Source organism: Passer montanus, unplaced genomic scaffold (genome assembly GCF_014805655.1).
Source record: "Passer montanus isolate IOZ18808 unplaced genomic scaffold, ASM1480565v1 scaffold1, whole genome shotgun sequence".
In the NCBI taxonomy this organism is placed as follows: domain Eukaryota; kingdom Metazoa; phylum Chordata; class Aves; order Passeriformes; family Passeridae; genus Passer; species Passer montanus.
Genome location: NW_024356504.1, coordinates 3,613,440 through 3,629,490, shown reverse-complemented (window position 1 = coordinate 3,629,490; position 16,051 = coordinate 3,613,440). Strand labels below are relative to the sequence as shown.

The window sequence follows — 16,051 nt, the reverse complement described above, 5'->3', positions numbered from 1 at the left end:
TATCTGGAGAAAAAAATTTAAGTTACTGTTGTATGCTTCTGTTTATTTCATAGAGTGGGATCTGCCAGTTTTTTAATGTTTTTGTTCTTAATATGGCTTCGTTAATGTTTCTGAGAGACCTGGGGCTTTGACTGATTATGCTGTTGGCCACTGTATTGTGCAGACGTGTCTGTGCATTCTGGAGTACAGGAAATGCTGTAGCTGTTCTACAAAGATTTAGTCAAAGCTAAAAAAAGTCATCTGACGGTGCCATCTGTCTTGTGCCTCTCCCATCTATGCAATCTTCAGGCTCCAGCATTACTTATACACAGAATCACATCCTGATTGTTTTCTCTCTAGCTTTGCAGTGAGGGTGCTCTAAATATTCATGATGTTATGTATATATCATTATTAGAAATCCTGGGCTTTAAGCACACTGTCATCCATTGTTCAGTAAACACAATTACATTGCCCTATCGTTCATCACTAATGAATCCATGCTAATTGATTAATCAGTGCTGTTGCTCCACTGTGATAATCCCATATGAGGAATAGAAGTAACGTAACTAGCAATTACTAATATACATTGCACACTGAGGAAAACTTAACATAATACCCTGTAATAATAACATATAATGCACAGGACAAGTGCAGATCAGCAGGAGCAGAGCATTGCCCCAGCCAGGCCTTGCCTTCTGTGGCTCAGCTCTGTCTTTCGGGAGAAGAGGTGGCCAGGTGGACTGGATTGTAGTGGTCTTTGGGTGTGTGAGCCAGGGATTACTGGCACAAGGATTATGCCAGGCTGTCCCTGACGAGTGGGGTGTTACAAAAAGGCATGTCTGAGAAGATGGGGCAGTCTTTTTCATGGTTGCGTCTCATGCTGGTTACTGAGCTGACAGCCGCCTTGGGTTAAGTAGAGCTACGGCTGTAGCTGCTGAAGTAAGAGAAAAAGCATTCTTATACCTTTTGCAGCATCTTACTGATGTTACTGTTCCAAAGCAATGCTACAAATTTCTGATCCAAGTCAAAGCTTACCATTGGCTCTCACAGGCTGTGAGCAGTGCTTGGTAGGCTGCTGGTAACCCTGTGGTTATCCTTGCTGTTACAGAATCAATGGATCTGTGGATTCCTGCTGGCCAGCCTAGTGTGTTTAAGGCATCTCATTATACATGCCATTCATAAAGGGAATTTACAGCAAAGTATCAAATGCAATCTTTAATGAAGGGCCATTTTAACTTTGAAAATGGATTTGATTTTTAAATTCTGGAAACCTCCGCTGTCATTGGTGGTGGTGAAGACACACGTAATTTAATTTTTTATGAAAAAAACAGGTCACGTCATTAAAGAATTTATTGCAAGGAATAGAGATGCAAGGTTACATTATCACTTGTACATTGAACTCCTAGGTAATGCACATTTTTTAGAAGCCTTTCAGATAATATTGAGGTCATATTGTTGTAACGAAAGCAGAAAATTTTGATTCAGTAGTGCAATTACATATGTAAAGCTTCCTTTATTGTGCATTAGGTTTGTAAGGATCTTTTTTTTTTAAGTGTTCAGAATTAGTATCTTTATGTGGTGGTCCTTTAAGTACTACTTCTATGAAGACGTTATCCTGATGTAATGCATAGTGGGTTAAGAGATTTCTTTTTCTTTACTTTAAAAAAGGAATACAAGCAGAGTCTCTCTAAATGAAGAAGAAATTAGTCAAAATGCAGCTTTGTAGTTTGCAAATCTCTTGTAAAATGTTTTGTCAATTAAAGATCTTGTGAGGCGTCAAGCCTGGAAAGGTCATGCTGGTGTCTCTTGGTCTGAGAAAATTTGGTAGATTTTCTTGTAGAAACATTAATTTCTTCCCTCTTTTTTGCAATATTAATTGCCTACTAGTGGTTTCCAACCAAAATAAGGGACTAGTGTGCATTTGTGGAGCTAATGATAGTGCACTTTTAAATTATGCTTGTTGCCATGGGAATAATTGCTTACAAATAATTTATATAGTAATTCAGATGTCCAAAGTTTCTGTACCTTTTTAAAATATATATTTTTGTCTCCAAATGGATGATACAGAAAAGAAAAAAAAACCCAAAAATTTTAGCTTGGAAACACCTGCTTCTTTGCTGCCTTACACTGTTGATACCACTGTTTAATATTCTTTATAAATAAAAGGCCACCCCTGTATTTCTGGACAGTAAATTTCTCAACAGTCCTTAAAATATGAAAGTAGAATAAAAACACCACAAAGTAAATAAAATAAAAATATTAATGTCTTAGCAGATAGCAGGTCAGCCAAAATATTTCAAGTGCTCTAAGCATGGCTTAGTTCAAATTAATAATCTTGCTGAGATGCAAATACTACAGGCTCAGGCACAAAGTCCTCCTGATATTGCTCTGTAGTGTCTCTGTAGGCTTGCAGTGCAGGCAGAGACCTCATAGGCAATTAAAACCAGCATGATAAATGGGGAGAGAGCTAATAAACATATCCTCTTTTTTAAAGGTGCCAGTGATTATATGGCTGGCCAGTTAACTGCATTCTTCAGATAAATATTCCAATATTGACAGCTCCCTAAAGTTGTGAACATATACCATATTACTTATACTTCCAGTAGTTTTTTTAGTTGGTGTTGGTGTGTGTGGGTTGTTTGCTTTGGAGAGTTTTTTTCACCCTTACTGGAACATTGCTATTTATTTTAGGAATTGGTTCTTGGCCAGTAGAAGTGCCAAATCCTAATATTTGTCAATATACCATCAATGCTGCTTTTAAAAGCAGCTTTCTGCTGTTTTGGAAAAGACATTGCTCACACCTCAGCCTAGAAATTGTTAAAAATGTTGGGCCTAAGTCCAGAGTTTTGTGTGTATGAAAGCTACTTCTGGAGACTTTTAACTGAGTTGTTTTTTTTACATTTTTCTTCTTCTCTCAGCCCTTCACAAATTGAAGTATTAAGCACTCCAGTTGCACCTCTTCCCTTCTTTCACCCATGCAAAACAACTGCTAAGGAAGATCTGAACTCTCCATTACTATTATAACTAGCAAATTTTTTTCTCAGTGATAGAGAAGTTTTTCATATGAGGATTCTTGGAGTTCTTGTGCCAAAATCATATGTATGATTTTGATCCCCAGGCCTAAAGTAATCCTTGGTGCTCTTAATAATAGAGAACTTATAGTTTGTTTAGGACCTTGTTTTTTCCAAGCAGACAATGGTCCTCAGCTAGATTTTTGAATAATTAGGATGAAACAATATAGGTAGGTATAGCAGGAAGGATCAGGGAGGAGCATTTTGAAGGTTAACGTCGACAAGGTGTGTTTTACATGCAAAAGTTGAACGTGTCCAGAAGAGCTCGGTTGGAGTGCAGAGGAGGGAACCTGGCTGGTGTAGCTTGTGTCCCTGAAGAACTGAAGCTCCCCTGGTGCTGGTTCCTGCTGATTCTGGTGCTCCCTGGGAGCTGTGTTGGATACTAACAATATCTTCCTGATGTAGAAGGCAGGGACTCCAAGGTGTCTACTGGCTTGGGGACAGTAGCAATTAGGAGGGTAGATGAGTTGGCTCCAATGCTTAGCTCAGGAGCTGGGTACCCTTCCCTGGTGTAGGCTCAGCACATCATGTGTGCTACTGAGAATTTGCCCTCATTCTGTTATTCTGACTGAATTTGTGGACCACTGAGCTAAAGCAGAAGCAATAACTTTGAAAATGTGTGTCTGTGTGTGCGTGATGTTCCTTTCCCGGATTTTTTTAAGATTCTGGACACTCCTTTGGACTACACATGTGACACAGGTGCTCCAAATCGTCTTCAGTGCCAGCTCAGCCAGAGTACTTGGACATGCTGGGGACTGGGATTTCAGGCAGGTCAGTGTTTGCACTGAGCAGAGTGTAATCCACCAGTGCAGTCCACCTGTAACGATGACCCTCAGCAGACAGTTGTTACAAACAATTTAGGGGAATAATTTCTTACTCCAGACTGATTCTCAGGAGCGTGTCCATTTATGCCCTTAGTTTTAAATAGCCTTTTAAATGCCAAGATCACAACTCACTACAATATTCAAGAAATCCATTGGTAGTTGAGGGGAAAAATATTGCTGTTGTGGTTCCTGAAACTGTCATGTAATTGCTAAAAGCCGTACTATATTATGGCTTCTCTTTGTGCTCTGCTAATTAAACATGAATCCACTTGGATGTTATTAAAAATATCTGAAGACATACAGCTATTCTTATGTTGAAAAATATCTTTTACCAGTCCAGTTGAATATGTTTCAATTGACAAGATTGAAAGAGGCTGTGTGATTCTTATTTTTATAATAGTTGGCTGCCTAAAAATCATCTTTAGCAAGTGATTAATTGCATTTGTAGATATGGCACAATTGCATCAATTATCCATTTCAAATTAATTTCATTCTGAATAGTTGAGAGGATGATGTAGTTTAATCAGTAAGTGAAATGGAAGTATTGTAAGCTGTTTAGAAATACTTTCCACGTTCTATGGCACAGTGATTTCAATCAAGCAGACCACTGGAAAAATAAGAAGTACACAGTAACAAACATTAATACTTTTCCTTCAGTTTAGCAGCATTTTCTGAGCCTCCTTTGCTTTGGTTTCCACCCTTGTTGTATTGATTTTAGCAATACAGAGTGAATTATATTTTATTATGCTTATTTAGAAGGAAAAAAGGAAAGCTATATGAAACTTTAAAAATAATCTGGAATTTTTTGAGGCATTGTTATACATGCCTTTCAATACTAAACCATTCTTGCATATATTTTAAGACGTGGTTTTGGGTGTTATGTAAAGCTGTGTGGACTGGAAGATTGGAAGTTAGTCTGTTATTATCTTGGTAATGAAAGATTAGCTCAGCAAATGAAATGCAGATGTTGACACCGACTTCATACCTAATCCTTGAACCAGTGAACAACACTTAAAACCACAAGTGATGCCCAACACACTGGGTCACATTGACTGATGTTCAGCCTGATCACTGAGTAGTGATTGGCCCCTCCCAGCCAGCTCTCACCTGTTTATGTCCTGGCCACAATGTTCTAGGCTGTGGAGTATCCCTTCAGCTGTCCCAGCTGTGCTCCCTTATGGCTTCTGGTGCAACCCCTCTCTGGCAGAGCATGGGAAACTGAGAAGTCCTTGACTTAGGGCTAGCACTACTCACTCAGTAACAACCAAAATATCAGTAGTTTTTTAGTAGCAGTTTATAGACATTATTCTCTTACTAAATCTCAGACCTAGTACTGTGCCAGGTACTAGGAAGAAGATTAATTCTGTCCCAGTCCAAACCAAGATACCTCAGTTACAAACGATTTTTTCCCTACACAGAGGTGTTACTGCTGCAGTTAAACTACAGGTTTCTGCTTACTGGAAGCTTGTTATGTATTTCCCTTGCCAGATTGTTCCCTGGCCTAGGGATAATCTGATGCTGTAAAGATAAACCAAATGTTTTCTCTATGAAGGGTTTTAGTGCCACATCTTCAATTAGGCCCATTGTGAATTTGAGGCTAAATGTAGGAGGAGAGATACTGATTTTCAGTCTGGAATATTTTGAAAGCTTGTGATGTGCTGCATTCTTCTTTTTTTGCAAACTGAGGCTGACAGGTATCATAATGAAGGGCAGTGGTAATTGTGGTTGATTGAAGTTTCTCAGCCATTTCAGGAACACACAACTTACCTTTTGTCCCAACAGACCAAGTGAGCCACAGAGAAGCCTTTTGGACCTAAAAAGTTATGTACAGTTGGCCAGAACTTGAAAACAGCATAGAATGTTACTGCTGGGCATTACAGCAAGATATCTCTAACTTTGATTCAGATAGGGTTATCATATTTTAACCTGTGCTCGGTTATATTATTCTGGAACAACAAAGGGCCTTTGTGTATGTGTTCCATGAATTATGTGGTCCTCTGTATGCATTGTCAAGTATTGCATTTGTTGTTCTAGGTAAAGGTAAACAACTTCATAACACAGGCTAATGGGTTTGGGAATATTTATGAAAGTGTTGATTTTTAAAGCTAAATATAGTGCTATGGCTTTTTAAACTCATTCTGGCTGTCAGAAATGATCACATGATCCTGAAAGTGTTGCTAAAAATGTTCAATTTTTAAATACAGTAATTAAAATTGTCTGTTGTGAGAGCAGTAGATGAGACATTTCCTGCATTTGTAAGCTAAGCATCCCTTTCACCCCCAGGTTTCCTTGCATCTCACTGTTTATGTTGGTGGGATCTGAACTTTTTCTGAACCTTCTTGGAAGAAGGTTTGCTGTTGGCCAAGTAGGGAGAGGGAGCTCTGCAGCATGGCACCCTGTTCCATGACCTTCTGCTCTTTGATTTGGATACTTTTCCTTTGTTTTAAAGAGCTGGGGCCCTCAGGGAATACAGTACTGGAAACTGGAACTTCAGACATATATTTTCACTTTTAACTTTGTCATTGGAGGAAAGTCTCAAATACAGATACTTTCCCCTGGGTATACCAGACTGAGTCCTAATTTGAGTAGATGTGTTTATTTCTTCTATTAATAGATCTTACTTATTTCCTTCAAGTTTACTGCTAGTGTTTGATGACCATTCTACACTCTGAGTATCCTGCACTTAGTATTTTCTCCAGTTCTTTATTTAGAGTCCTCTTTCTCTAAATTTATCTATTTTGATATTCTACTCATGTTGGTTGTTGTATAATAAACTTTTTTCAAAGAAGATAGGATGGTTTTTGCTACACAGCTTTCCTAAAAATGATGTATTGGCAATTTTATGCTACCCAAAAACTTACTTGTCTTAAGAATGAATTGTGTTCTGAGCCTACCAGACAGACTTGAGGTGATTTAGGGCCCTTCTATAGCCACTGGTGGCCTGTGAATATTTCTGAAGTTTTCTTGCTGAGCTAGGTCGTATAGTCTGCTCTTGCATGAATGTGCAAACTTCAACTGCAGAAGAACCTCAGGAAAAGATTTGGTTTTAGTTAAACTGGAATTCAAAACTACACTCTAGCCAGAGTTTAGGTAACAAATGGTAGCAAACTAGTGCAGGTTTTCTTGTAGATACCAAAGTCCTGATTTTTTGGGTTGCAGTGAAAATGAGGAAACAGACCAGTGGGACTGGTGGGCAGCCTGGATGTTGGGGCAGCCACTGTTGCGTTGGCTGCTCAGGACTGCATCTTTTTAATGATTGGTTTGACCATTTTCAGTCAATTCTGTCTCTGTCTCTTTTTCTAGCAAAAAAAAAAAAAAAAAAGATACTTGCATGTCTATGTCCAAAAGTGCCACTATTGCTTTTTCCCGCCAGTATTTTGTGGGTTTTATGAAACAAGCCTTTTCAAAAATTAAAGAAAATGACCATAACTTGGTCATACTCCCAAAGGTCAATAAGACCCTGACTCATCGTGTTTATTGCTGGGGCTGAGATATGCCCATGCTGACTGTTGAATTGAGAAGAGTGGATGTTCACAAAGTAGAAAATGTCACTATTGGTACGTGCTCTGTCACTCCTGCTGCCTCATGTACATGTTTACCTAACTTGAGAGCTGTCACATAATGAATACAAGACTCTTCCTAGCATTTGGTTTGCAGTTTGCAGAGGGCTATTTAATAGAATCACTCTCTTCTACTTACCCCTAATTTGAAGAACATGTTTTTAGTAGCACTAAGAAGAATTGCTTAATTCAAATTATCCCTATGTAAATAAATTAAACAACTTCCACTGTTCTTAGATGCATATGCTTCCTTGGCTTTTGTTTTTACTACATCATTTTGCATTTTATTCTTATGGCCTAAGTGAATACTGCAGTTCTGTCACTGTAAATCTGTTACAGTGTCAGCTGAATTTGAGTCAAGGTTTTTTAGTCAGTCCTTAATTCTGCTACTATTGAGCAACTGACAATCAGTCTTTAAAAACTGAACAAGAGATTGAGCATTTTTGTGTGTATTGGATCATTGTCTTTTGACAGTGTCTTTAATTGTGCATTGTTGGTTTGCTATTATTCTGCTTGTTTGTCAGGAGATGATCTGTTTAAATTTACTGTGCTTCTAATGTAATGCTCAAGTATGAAAGGAATTTGTCCATTTATAGTGATTGTTACGTGACTGGAGCTCTAATGTCATTCTCAGAGAGCTCACTTAGAATGTCAGTGTTATGATTCATGTTTCCTTGATCAGTTAAGCCTTCAAATATATCTGGCTTTGTGTTTATTGACTTGAGCATGTGATAATCTGTGATACGTGGGAGCACTATACTCCTGCAAATCTAAACAGGCAGTGGTGTGCAGGATGGGGCCTCTGACACTGAGCTTTTTCTGAAATCCTTCAGCATACTTCTCTCCAGTTAGGAGAGGATAACTCTTCTTTAGAAGCTTTTACCTTTTCATTTGAACAAACAAAACCCCCACACCACAATAAACAAACAAACACACCAACCAAAAAACCCCCCATAAATAAAAGAAACAAAAAAATGCAAGCTGTAAGTGTTATGGATTCCAAACTTCACCCTGTAATTCCTCACGGAAGTTTTATCTTGTGGAAAGATTAAGATGGGGATGTGAATGACTTTCAGGTGCCTCTCAAGGTTACCCCATTATTTTCTGGCACTGGAATGATCTTGCATTGAAACATATGAGACATGTTTTTGAAGACCTCTTCCAAAGATCTGATACTTCTAGTATCTATAACAATCCTCTTATTAAGCTTCAAGATACTTTCTGCTGGTCTGGCATTTAACAGGAAAGAAAGCTGTTCATTGCCATCTTTCTGTAAGGACCTCATGCTTATCTTGAAGTGTAACTGTGCTCTTAGCAATGTTGTGCTGTGCCACACAGCAAATTGAAGGGTGGGATTATACTTGTTGATTAATTTTTTTTTTCTTTCTGGTAAAAAAATCTTTGAATCAGTCAACAGAAACAAGATACAAGATTGTATCCTGATCTCCTGTGTTTATCATTGCTGGGAAATCTATTTCCAAAGAAGTGGGAGATAAGGGACAAGCATGGATGTAATCTCACCACAGCAAGAACAGCTGTAACCAAAAGCCCAGAAAGAGAGAAGTAGCATAGCTTATGTCGCTTGTGTAGACTGCAAGGGAGGCTTCAGATGGCAAAACAGTTCTGAGGCATGAGTAGCATGTTCTCTGTCATGTACTGTGTTCCAGACAGGGTCTGGGAGAAAAGGGTCTAGTTAATCACAATCCTGACTCTGCTTATGGCATGACTATATTTAACTTTTTGTAAAGAAGAGCCTTTGTAGCAAAAGTGTTTTCAGTGTCAGGCTAACAAAGGTTAGCTTTGTTGGGAGCATTATTGTTAAAGGGTTTGTCTGCTTCCAACATCTGCTGCTACCAAGACCTTTTTTTTTGAAGCTTTTGTCAAGATGGAGTTTTAACATAGGAAGGCTGTGTGTCTGATTTCTGTTGGTAATGCACTGCTTGAGGTCAAAGTCTTGATTTATGAGATTAGTATGGAATATCCTTCATATAACAAGAATTGTTCCTTGACATGTGGTTCTACTGTAAAATGTGATTGGAAGAGAGGGCACATACTCAATATACAGCTTTTTAAAGTGGTTCTTTATTAGTGACAGAAGTTCACTTTGAGTGAGCTATATTGGTGTTGCAGTTGAAGCCAAGTCCATTGGCTTCTACTCTAATTAACACACAAACAGCATCAATGCCAGTATTATGGGTTCAAAAGCACTATGTGAACCAAAAAGGGTCCAGCTTGGTTTATATCTCAAGGGTTTGCTTGCAAGGCTGCTCATGATTTTGAAGTGCAAGGCAGCCCACACTTTCCCCCAACTCTCTTGATACTTATAAACTAAAAATAAGTTCTACAAATCTTTGAGGGACTGGAAGCACCAAACCTTTAGAACCTCATATTTTGAGAGAAGCTGAAACTTCTAATAACTGGTGTAGAACTTTTATTGAAAATTAAATTACCTATCAAGTTGGTTTTGTTTTTTGAAATTAATTTATAGCATTGCTACCTTTTGCCTTGAGACAACTTAATATGGCAAGTGTATACACTGGAAAACTGTACCACTGCAAGAACAACAAAAAAATAATTATTAACTTTAGCCTTTATCTAGTTAAGATCAGGCTCTGGATTGAATTCTCTTAGTGTGTTGACAGCTGAAGATTTATGTCTTCCACTCTATTCCTGTTGCAGAGTTGACAGAAGTGACCTCTCCAAAAAAGGTCTTTGTTACGGATTTTGCTCTGTTTACATTATTGCCATAAGGGTTGGGATGAAGTACAGTATGTTAAAGCTAATACATCACCTGCTGACAGTGGTCTTATCTCATTGGTAACTATTTCCCTCTCCCAGTATGAAAAAAATGCAAACATTGAGTGCAAGGATCACAAAAAGCAAGTTAAATAATAGTTTTCAAGAGCTTTAGCATTGGTGTCTGGACTCTCTGTGCACTGTATTTTTGTGTCTGATTGTCCAAATGGCTGCATAATTTCTTTTTCTGGGAAGCTACTCTGAAAATATGTCTTTGCCAGATAAATGCTGCGAAGGGATAGAGCACAAAAAAAAGCTGTTTGGTTTACTCAAGGTCTGTGTGATCTCTTGGGAGAAAGGAGGTGGCTCAGAGTGGGAGAGAATGGCATTCAGGTTAGATAAGCAGAGAGAAGAAGGTAAAGCAGCACAACTTTACAACATGAAATAGTACAACATTAAGCTTCTCCAGTGGAAGGGTGGTGGGACTGGCACAAGGAGCAGGAACTTTAGGTACTCTCCTGTTTTTCCAAATGCTGTGTCACAAGTGATCCATGCAGAATGGGTCTTTCAGTCCTCATTGTCAGTGAGATGATGTAATGTTAAGACTGACATTGTCTTCCAAATACAGCCTTAAAAATAAAAACACAGCATTGTTCTATATGCATTATTATGTACATAGTTTCAATATGCACTTTGACATCTCTCAACAGGGTGCTTCCCAGGCATCCTTTCAGGATGGGGACATGAACCTCACTGGACCCACAGAAGTCCTGTTGGCTCAGAGGGCCCGGCTCCCTAGCAGGTAGGAACATCTTCCGTTTGATGCTGGCTCAAGTGTAGTTTGTCAATTTATGCAATACAAGACTGACTTCTCATTCCAGCTGCACTGCTGGTTCTGCACTGTGCTTCTCATCACCATGATCTCTTTCTCCTCCTGCCTTTCCCACCCTAAAATTGCATTTGATTCACATACCGGAGCATGTATTTGAGCATGACAATCTCTTACCCTAGTTGATTAATATGAATGATTTTTTGTGCTGTTTATAGTACAAGGGTAAAGGGGAAATCTGGGTTTTGGTTTCTATTCAGTCCTGCAAATGTTTCATGTCTTAAGAAAGAGGATATTCATACATCATATAATATATCTCAATAAATAACTATTTAACTGAACCATATAATCCTAAATTATCTCCTTTAAGTGTCAGCTCCAGTATCGAGTCGTAAGGTTATTACTTTGCTGTATCCTGTAGTAGATTTTGTACCTGTGCTTATATACAGTGTAAACCATTGCTAATATTTGCAATATTTCCCTGTGCATTTCTTCACTAAAGAAACAAGGTGGAATAAATCCTTTTCTTCTCTTCGGTTATAACAAACTAGAGATGGCCTGTGCTGCTGTATCTGAATGTGGTCATGGTCCCGTTGACATTTTAGGAAATAACTTTTATTTTAACCAGTCTCAATTTTGAACAGCACTTAAGTAAATATGTAATCTCCATTGGAAACCAGTGGAATAAAACTTAAGAGCTGCATAGCTGAAACAAGAGGAGAGGAAATTAGGTGTTCTCAAGAGGTTCAGTGATGAGTAGCAATATTTATTGCTCCTGAAATCAAAGGGAAAATTCTAAATGGCTGAAATTAAATTGAAAAAATAATGGTTTTGTAGATAGCATTTGTCACACCAAAACATCAAGCAGGATGCCATAGTTTCAGAGAGTAAGTTGGTCAGATCCTTGGTGGTGTTGGAGTGTTTTCATGCAGCTGGTTTTCTATCTCATCATATGCTGAAATTTCTGTTTTGACTGGTGATTCAGGTTGTGCTGAAGTCACCTTTCTGAGTAGGTAGAGGAATTCAGTACTTTGTCCATTATTTTATGTTTAGTACAGAACTCTTGAGATATATATATAGCACATTGTATAATTAAATTAAGAAGTGTTACATGACAAACCTCTACATGACAGCTAAAATGTGAAAAATTAATCTCTTTCAATTTTATGATGGCAGATAGTAATTTCCTATAATTCTCCAGCTTATAGTTGTTTGTCAAAACAGTATAAGATAAAACTCATGAAATAAACAGTATCTGCATGCCTTAATCTTAGAGCATTTTTCTTTGCGAACATCTGATTAAAAAACAAGTCTTAATATTCTCATTTTACCTACATAGGGTCTGTGAAAGAGGCATGAATATGTACCCCATACCTGTGGGGAAGTTTACAAGAGAAGGGACTTGAACATTGCTGGTGGTCTGGCCCAAGCCAGGATTTGTGGAGAAGGATCACCTTCCCTTTCACAGCATTTCAAGGCAAATGAAAATTTGTCTTTTACTTTTAAGGGAATGAATTTCTCAGTTTTTCTTGTTCTTTGACTCATAATTTCAGTAGTTTCATGGGCAATTTTGGTACAGTTGTGTTTTTCAACTCAATCTCTCTGGGTTTTTTTGCTCCCTCTTGAAGGCCTCCATGTCACCCAGTTCCTATGCCATTTTGTAATTCCTTCTCCTGCCTGCCAATACTGATACACATTTTTAGAATGGTCTCATAATGAAAAGGAACTGGAGTGCTTTTCCAACTTTCCCTACACCTGCTGGGCCTCTAAGTCACACGCCTGCTGATTAGTGTTCATCATGCAGGTATAGAACTTAGTTCAGTCACTAATGCGTATTTTCTGTTCGTGGAATGTTGCTAAAGACTTCTACAGCTTGTTTCACCTAAGGTAATTATTATGCATCACCAAATATATGCACTCATTTGTCTCTTGATCCGTTAATTTGTAATGGGGATTAATCAAGCTCTGTGCACACTCTGTTCATATTTACTGTTTTCCTTATGCCTTGACTTGGGTGTTTTAGACTATCTAAGTCCACTTAGGAATTTTGTGAGAGCATATTATTGCTTATCGAGTTAAACAATTCGTTGCTTGCATTTGGGATTCTTCAGAAAGAGGTTGTGATATTTGTTTGCTTCATAATTCTGTGGCTTTTGGAAACATTGGCAATGACAAAAGCCCTTGTGACATTTTTCAGAGATATTCAGTTTCCTGAAGTGGCCAGATCTTCTCTGTCACAAACCAGACAAGAATAAGCTTAGGTTTTTGTAGATCTCTTACAATTTATGCTGAATACTGCAAACTGTCTTTACATAGGAACATGGAAGGAAAAGTGATAAGAGTATAGAATGGGACCCACTTGGTTGGTTCCGGAATATCAGTCAAGTGTTGAACAGATAGGGAGAAGAGGGAAAGCTGGCCAGAACAGGGTATTCCCAAGAATCTTTTTGCATTGGTAGTAGTTGTTGGGTTTTTTTCTTTTTTTGAGATAAATTGTCTTAATCTTGATTGAGATTGCAGTGTCTGAAAAATATTGACAAAAGCCAACCAAGCAAATAAAAATCAAAACAAAATGGAGAGAAAGGAGCAGTTTTTCATAGTCACAGTAGAATAATTTTACCAAAATCTGCCTTGTTTGTGGTTCCTGTGTCCTGACGAGGTTTCTAAAAAGACTGTTTTACCTGCAAGAATTTAGATGGGTACTATGAGGAATTTTTCATCAAAATTATGAATTATATTGGAGTATTTGTAAAATATTCCACTTCCTTCAGTGAACATGAGAGAAGTTCTGAATGCAGTATTTTATAAAGCAAAGTTAGTTTGTAGCTCTGTGAAATTCACAGGAATTTCAAAAGTCAAAGAATTTAAAATTTATAGCAATTATTTCATTTTTGTTTGGCTTTTCTTGGAGTCAAGTTTTTTAAACTGTTTTTCCAAAAGTGTTTTCATTAGGAGTAGAAGGTTTATAAAGGGAAATAATGAGTCACTAGAGACCATCTGTCTGTCTCAATTATCTTTGTTTGATTGAATGTAAGTAAGAAAGGTTTTATTAATAAAATGATATTAAATAATAAGCCTATATTTTTCACAAGCAGTAAAAAAGCATCTTAATATCTAATTAATATCCTCTCTGAAAGAAAGTGTTACTTGAAACTCTGATTTGTTCAGGTATTTTTCTTGTTGTATTTTAAAGTCGTTAGGACCATGAGGGACCAGCAGGTCATTAACCCTTCATTTAAGTAAGCCACATCAAGCGATGTTAATAAAGGTAGTATTTCAGCATAATTATGAGTTACTCCATGCTGTGGAGAAAGGAAGAAAGAAAACTACTACTGGCTCTGCTGCTTTCCCTGCTTTCCTTCCTGTCACTGGGTTGGGTCAGCTTTAAGGCCTATAATGCTTGAGCAAAATAGCAGCTCATCACCTGAGAAAATGATCTGAGCCTTCTCATCAGAATACCAACCTGTCTGAGGTCAGAGTCCCTTTCTAACTCCAGCCAATAACGGGTATTTCAGAGGGAAACAGAGAAAGAGTACCATGATTAATATTCCATGACTGAGAAGCCTAGTCACTTGAACTTTTAAGATCCAGACTTGGATTGTTTTACATTCCTCACTCAAGCAGTAAAGCTGTTTGATTTGAAGAAAGTCAGTTTGCTGGTTTAAGTAGGGGAAATCAGTTGCACATGGAGTAAATGAGTGTCAGTATGGAGGGGTTTTGGCTCCTCTTAGAAGTTAATGGGAAGTCCGTTTGTCTGGATTCTCTTAAAACATTTCGCTGCAGAAGTACTGGGAAACTTTTCAGGACTGTATCCCTTGGGAGTCTGAAAATTTTGATTTGACATTTTGAGAGTTGAACTTTACTATAGGAGAGACTTAAAACATTGGGTCATTGGAATGTTTTTTAATAGAATAAATAATGACAATCCTCTTGTAAATTCTGAAGGTGGCTTTTTTTGTTGTTGATTTGCAAATAAAGATGATCTTCAGGGTAAAGGAAGCCAGGCTAGTGTCCTCAGTGTACAAAATTTTGTATTTCTCTGTGCCTTTTTTCATGTTCTATACTAGGGCTGAAAGATTTTCATAGTAAGAGCAGGGTCTTGATACTCTACAGATGATCAGGTAGATACTTGTCACACCTTTAAGCACTGAATTCCTTAGCACACTGTACATGGGAATACTGGTTTTGAAAAGCTTACTTTTCTCAGTAAAAATTACTGTGTTAAGGAACAGTAAACATGAATCTGCTTGGAAGTGGATGTTTAGCTTAATAGCAGTGGATTAGTTGGAATGCAAAGGGTAATTTATGCATAGATAATTCATTATGTGTTTTCATTATGTTCGCTTTTGCTGTCTTCCCACTTCTTTTTAGCAGAGGTCAGGGTCAGTTCCTTGGTTTAAGCACTGTAGATACATAATTAAAGTGTAGCTGAAGCATTTTTTCCTTCCCTGTGTTTTCCTATTTTTAACCTACTGTGTCTTTCATTAGTCTAACAAAAGAGAATTGGAACCATTTGATTTAAAGAAAAAAAGACACAAAGCTCCAGTGCTTGCAGGCTGTCTGATTTATCTCTAAAACTTCAGAATTAATCTTGTGAGAACTAACTAATTTTAGTGGGGGAAAAAAAAGTCTGGAATAACTAGATTAATGCATTTCTGTTAAGAGAAGATCATTTGTTTCCTCTTCAAACCTGAAACTGGAAGATTGTGACATTATTTCATAGTAAATATTTGAACTTTGTGGATAGTTTGTTTAGTGTTATGTAGAATGGAGTAGCTGCTCTATTCCTGTCTCTTATAAAAGAGTGACCGGTTTCCCTAACTGTACCTGGAAAACTTACCCTTGCCTGCACACCGAGTTGCTTTTTCTTCTCCTTGTAGGGTGCTTTCTAGCCCTATTTAGATATTGTTCTGATTTTCATCACACTGCATAACATCTTGAGTTCCACCTCCTCCTTCAGGACTTTCAAGACATTTTAATCAAAGGTTTGAGCACCTAGTTGAAAACAGAGAAGGAAATATGTGGAAAAGAGGTAGGAGGTGGGTGGGAAGT

At 37.8% G+C, this 16,051-nt stretch overlaps 1 protein-coding gene across 3 annotated transcripts in view; it reads left to right on the top strand.

The window, feature by feature from the left end:
- The window catches only part of PARD3B (par-3 family cell polarity regulator beta), a 395,877-nt gene that overhangs the window by 154,711 nt on the left and 225,115 nt on the right, over nt 1–16,051 (top strand). For all 3 annotated transcript variants that reach the window (XM_039719949.1, XM_039719858.1, XM_039719777.1), the window contains exon 5: nt 10,881–10,972. In XM_039719949.1, coding sequence (XP_039575883.1) covers nt 10,881–10,972 — 92 coding nt within the window. The remainder of the gene's footprint in view (nt 1–10,880; nt 10,973–16,051) is intronic.